The 6,438-nt window shown below is 42.0% G+C and overlaps 1 protein-coding gene across 1 annotated transcript; it reads right to left on the minus strand.

The window, feature by feature from the left end:
• Positions 1–1,178: 1,178 nt before the first annotated feature.
• Positions 1,179–1,873, minus strand: LOC136488566 (E3 ubiquitin-protein ligase At1g12760-like). The gene has a single exon (XM_066485461.1). The coding sequence runs from the start codon at positions 1,771–1,773 to the stop codon at positions 1,366–1,368; it is 408 nt and encodes a 135-aa protein (XP_066341558.1). The 5' UTR covers positions 1,774–1,873; the 3' UTR covers positions 1,179–1,365.
• Between the last annotated feature and the right edge of the window lie 4,565 nt (positions 1,874–6,438).

Consider the following 6,438-nt stretch of genomic DNA (forward strand, 5'->3'; position numbering starts at 1 on the left):
GAGTATTAGATAATCGTGTCTTGGTAGTAGTAGTAGTAATAATAATAATAATAATAATAATATAATAATAATAATAATAATAATAATAATAATAATAGTAGTAGTAGTAATAATAGTAATAATAATAATAATACCAACTGTATGTTTACTGTATAAACGATGTTGTAAGTCTCATGGGGCGATCTCCATAGGAGTTCAGGTACGACACGTTAAAGTTGAAGTTCAAACGGAAAAAAAAGGACGAGCAAAAAAGGATGAATTCAACCAAGGCATAACTCTAAATTGAATCGATCATGAAAGAGCACTAAAATTTTCCGCCAGATTTACACGTGTCTCTGCTTGCAAGCCCCATAAATCATGAAATTATGTCTTATCTTACTCTAATATTAAGCCACAAGAAGTTTCTTAGTTTTGCTTCTTTTTCTCATTTTCCCTTTTTTTTTCCTTCCCTGATTGTTTTTTTATTATTTTCTATTGGTTTCCCATACGGGTGTTTTTCGGTTCTGTTTCTATTTTCGTGTTCTGTTTTTTTCTGTCCGTCTGTTTTCCTTTTTTTTTTTCCTTTTTTCCGCTTCTGTCTATGTTTTCCTTCTGTGCTTTGACTTTTTATATTTTTATTCTTCACAAATAAATATGTTTTTATTTTGCGACGACAAATAAATATGTTTGTGCATTATAACATGAGAAAAAAGCTACGAAATATTAATGAGAAACGAGAATAAGAATCTTCGTGAGGTCCATCTACTCCTTGCCAGTCTGACCTCTATCAATGGCACAATCACATCTTCTCTCTGCGCACTACTCTTTTTTATCACTATGGGCTCCGTCAAGGTTGGCCGCTCGCTCAACTGCGGTCGTCGGGCAACGTCCACGTCGCTGCATGAGTCGTGCCTGGTCAACACCACTGAAGCCACGCTTGTACGGGTGCTGTGCCGCCTCGCATTGTTGGCCAGGTCCACATGGTGGCTGCCGCGCGCTGGCCTAAACTGCTTGGACCGTGGCTGGTGACACTACGCGCATGCTAAAGTGCATCAGTGCTGTCGGTTCAAGCCACGTCGCTGTAGCCGTTGTGTCCGTGCACGGCTTTACCGTGTAGCCATGCTCATATGTCGGTAGCATAATAGATCGTCCCGTTATAACGTAAGAGCATATTTGCTAGTATAGAAATATAAGCAGGACCGAACAAGCTTTTGTCCCTCCGAATATGTCTTTTATCACAAGAAAAGCTAAGAAGCCATAGCAAGGGAAACCAAAGAAGCAAATGACGAAGGATCATCCTACCTCCGTGCACGTATCTTTATGCGCGTGCAGGCACTTGGCAGAGGCACATTGCTAGCTTATCCTACGGCGGCCAAGTCCTCCTAGTTACAAGCCGGCGACAAAGAGCGAAGAGAACCAGATGACGAGGTCCTCGCTGAGCTGCTGCTCGACCATACCCACGGCAGGTCCGCCGATGTGCAGGCGGCAGAGCGGGCATGTCCGGCGGCAGCGCGCCAGCCAGCGGTCGACGCAGTCCCGGTGGAAGGCGTGTCCGCAGGGCAGCCTCCGGATGTCGTCCCCGTCGCGGCACGCCGATATGCACACGCAGCAGTACCCCGCCGACGACGACGCCGAGTGGTCGTGCCCCTGTCCGCCGCAACATCGCCAGCGCTCGCCCTTATCGGATCCCGCCGCCTTTGTCGTCGTCCCAACCGCCATGCCGCCGCCGCCCTCCGTGCCGGAAAGAGCCGAGGTGAGCAGCGCCACAACCTGGCTCACCGTCACGGCCAGCATCGCTTAATTACTAGCTACACACTACAGCAGCAGCGCAGGATTAGTGAGGCTATTTGCTTGCTTTGGCTCGCAGTGAGACGAGTGAGTGACTAGTGGGGGAGTGAGATCGAGAGTGGACCAGGATCTGAGACGGGATCGCGATGGCTTATAAAGATGATGATAGCAGCGGTGTATATCATCTGGAATGATGATTTGGGCGAGTACAAACGAAAAGGGGACCAGAAGGTGCACCTAATGCTCCAGTGGTGGCTAACCTCCCTATATTATGTCACATAAAATAAAAATAATCTTCCTTGTACACAAAGCGTCTGCGATGCCAATGTAAGACTGTCGGTGATTTATATGGGCATCCAAATCTAAAATGGGTAACAGGACATTTAAAATTAGCTTCCAACAGAGTATTTATATGTGAGATCTATTTTGGGTTGTCTGAGAGGCACAACATAAATATGAGTATCCTCTCTCCTGAAAACTCATTTGTAGAAATGATTCTCTTTTGGGTCCTATTGTTGGAGAGGATGTCGAATGGGTATTAAACCCTTTGACTATAGCGCTACCTAAATGTTGAATGAATCTTATATTTTAAGTGTTGTTGTTGGAGATAGTCTGTCGTATATGTGATCCCACACGAGTTGTCAGTTTCCAGGAGGTACAAAGACCGAAAGACCCATACACAAACGGTACTATGGTACGGGTATCTGAAATTCTGAACGTCCAAACTTTAACTGCGCTGAAGGGTTCGAGGATTGGCGTATACACATGGGTTGCTGGTTCATGAATAAGTACTGCTAGTTCATTTGTGTAAGAAAAAAATACTATTCCAGCTGGAAATTTATGATCGTTTATGACAAGCTACAGCCAAACGAACAGGCTTATGGTTCAAAATTGCGTTGTCAATCTGGGCGACGAATGTTTGGTTGGCTCGGCTGATAAGTCATGACTAAAAGTATTGTTGGTTGATTTATTATGAGAGAAAAATATTGTTATTAGCTAAAAAATATAATTTATAAACCAAACAAACAGTAGGAAAATCCGTTGATGCTTTGTTTGTACTATACGTGGAAAGGCGCCTTCTTCTTTTCGCTCTTTTTCCTCCATACAGCGAATATTCGCTGCCTGTAAATGGGGTTTCTACTTTGTACTCCTATACTATATAAAAAATGGCAATCGGGGAATTGCTGTATTATAGAAGAAGCGTGCATGGAAAAGAAAATAGTACGTGTGTAGCAACAAGTTTCGTGATTCGCATATGATCCAACGCTGTGCCCCCATTTTCTGTTTTATGCCTCGTATTGATAGTACTGTTTATTTGGACATGTAGAGAGTGAGCGCTAGCCTATACAGATGCTTGCCGGGATTTGCCAGTTTTTTATATACCACCGTGGTCCGTGCAGGCTGCTGGCTGCTGCGAACCCTTCAACTTGCATCGCTGCCTATGCAAGCGCTCCACGTTCGGTGCTGCTTCCACGTGAAATTGACAAGCACAGATTAGCTCGGAAAGTTGGTTTTCCCCCATTGTAGCTTAAGACTCGTACAAAGATGTTTTATTACTCTCTTTTTTAAGCATCTCTGTAATGGATCTGGCATTGTAATCTTTTGTTGTCAATGGTCCCATGTTGGCCTCTACTCCAACCATCCATAATTAAATTAATTTTTAGAATGGAAATTTGTCTCTAATTAAATCTACTTCAAGAGCCTAGCTGTTCAGTAGTCCTTTTATTTTGGTCAGTGTACTCTTGGAAGCCACGCCCGCGTTAACTGGTAGGGTAAAATTGGCGGTGTAGTAAATTACTTGATTAAAAACTAGTACTCCCTCTAAACTCAAAAATGAGGTCGTTTTGGACGGCGACGGTCTCTAAAACATAACTTTGACTACTTATTTTTATACATATATTTATCAAAAAGTGATATATGTAAATTTTTATGAAAGTATTTTTCAAGACAAATCTATACATATGGTTTTCACATTTCCAAACTTAACAACTTAAAAGTTATTCATGATTTATATTCTCAATGTTTCACCCAAGCCTTGTCTAAAGCGACTTCATTTTTTAGTATGGAGGGAGTAGTACGTAACTAGTCTGTTTCATTTGCATTTCATAAGCTGTCGTATTGAAAGGACCTAGGATGCCACCTAGAGAGGGTGAATAGGTGTTTCTGAAAATTAACATCTTTTAATTGCAGAAACGTTTAGTAAAGAGAATTTTCAAAATGGAAACTCAAAATAAGAGAAATACTACCCGTCACAAGTTAGTCATAGAGTATGTAAAATATACTAAATAAATCTAGGAGCCACAACCCTGCAATACAACGATTAGTGCAGTGAATAGATAAAAATAGAGCAGGGGTCAATACCGGACAAGTCCGGTAGAGGTACCAGACACGTCTGGTTCGATCGAACACTTCATGCAATATCGGACACGTCCGGTAGTTATACCGGACACGTCCGGTATACACGAGTTCTGCAGTGTGACCCCTAACTTGCTCCTTTTGATTCCAAACTTCAATCCAACCTGTAGGCATCCACTAAAGATAGTGCCACACATAGGTAACCTGCACAATAGCTAGAGCAACACAAATATCAAATGAAACACGAATTGAGACACGATATTTGTTTTACCGAAGTTTGGACTCGTTCGAGTCCTACTCTCCATTGAGGGGGCTACGGGCGACCCAGCAAAGGTCAGTCCTAAAGGGTACCATGAAGGTCAATCTAGCCGGAGTCTTTTCTAACTCATTTTCCTCCTTCCATTAGTTGATTCCAAGGTGGCGGAATCAATCGTTATAAACTTTTCGAGGCACACCATAATCTCTCGGGTGCTCTCCGGCGACGCCTAGCCATCTAGGACCGAAGAGTCCAAGAGTAACAAATGCAAATCACAAAGTAGACAATATGCACAAGTGCTCAAGTGGTGGCTTGCTCTCAATTTCAAATTCTCTCTTATCCCACTAATGGATTTGGCAATTTGGATCACACACTCACTAAGAGAGGGTTTGGGAGAGTTGGCAAAGCTCAAAAACATGCTAGAGGATTAGCAGAATCAGCAGCCCCCAAAGGTGGAGGCTTGGGGTATTTATAGCCCCTTTGAAAAACTAATTGTTTTCTAGCCGTTGGAATACTGGACACGTCTAGTTTGCAACTGAGTAAAGTATCGTTGTGAGGCATCGGAACTCCCGACGAATGCCGAAACTCCCGACCGTTGGAACTCTTGACTCACGTCAGAACTCCCGACCCTCAGCTCATTTGAAAACAAGTTGTTGGGCTCTGGCCTACTATACCAGACCCATCCGGTGTGACCAGGCAGTTAACTCTCTAAGTTAGTTAGGTGTCGAGACGTCGGAACTCCTGATGAATGCCAAAACTCCCGACTCACGTCGGAACTTCCGACAAACCAACCCGAGAACACCAAGTATTTTACCTTGGCTGGGCAAATACCGGACACGTCCGGTATTGCCAGACCAGCAAAAACCAAGTTATCTCTTGTCTCTCAAACACTCAAAACTCACAAGGGTTGGCATGAACACTTATGAATGAATATCTATCAACATGATGCATCCCCCTTAATAGTACGGCATACTTATTAAACTCAAGATCAAAGGAAAAACGGATTTATACCGCTTGAGTTGATCTCTTTTGAATTGATGTCGTCCCTTTCAATCTTCATCAAGTAAGGGTGCCAACATGTCAACTTTGATCTTTTTCACTTGAGCATAACCATCTTGAGCACGTGACTTGATTCCATCCATTAAATATGAATAATTCCAAATGAATCAAGTCACTTCCATTAAACACTCTAATAGTGATTTGATCCTCCACATCAACATGACCATCATAGCTTAATTAGTACCTTAACTAAATGCAAGTACTTCCTTTTTCACCCTAGCTAGGTTCTTCGGCCACCAAGCCATCGCTTGCCCTTCACCCTTACTTAGTACCTCGAAGCCTTTACTTGCTATCTTCACCATCTTAAGCCATCAAGTCACATCTTGTGTTGAATCATCCATTCATTTGTATTGTTATCTTTTTCATTTCAATTTAGCAAGCTTCAAATATGAGACCACTCCATATGCAATCCCTCATGTCTCATTAATTAATTCTTACCGAGCTTGCTTTCACATAGTACATGGAAATCCCACAATAAAAATGCCTTTGCATGAATTCCATTTGCATTGTTGTCTTGTGCTTGAACTAGATTGTCTATACAACAACACATCATTTTGGCTTTCATTAAGTACTTGTGAGATAACCTATTACCTATCCACACTTAGCAAACGGGTTAGACCTTTAATCACGCTGTCATTCAATCATCCAAAACCCACTAAAGGGCTAGATGCACTTTCAATCTCCCCCTTTTTAGTGATTGATGACAACTTGATTAAAGCTTGCAAAAGGATATAAACATTTAAGCTTTTGGGTTCAATGATTTATGAGAGGCTCCCCCTTAACATGTTCTTATGATTAGAATTCACAAAAATGACATCAAATGTCAATTGCACATACTAAAACAAATAGGGGACTCCCCCTAAATCATTGCATATGTGGGGTGCAAGTGTGTGTGACAAAGTAAAACTATGATGCATATGACAAGATATATCACACAAGAATAAATATAAAAGCATCACATCAAACATTTTCATTCTAGCATGCATGGTCCTTATGAAAAT

The sequence above is a fragment of the Miscanthus floridulus genome, chromosome 1 (genome assembly GCF_019320115.1).
Source record: "Miscanthus floridulus cultivar M001 chromosome 1, ASM1932011v1, whole genome shotgun sequence".
NCBI classification, from domain to species: domain Eukaryota; kingdom Viridiplantae; phylum Streptophyta; class Magnoliopsida; order Poales; family Poaceae; genus Miscanthus; species Miscanthus floridulus.

Coding starts and splice junctions, on each gene's coding strand:
- LOC136488566 (XM_066485461.1), bottom strand. CDS start 1,773: ATGCTGGCCGTGACGGTGAGCCAGGTTGTGGCGCTGCTCACCTCGGCT.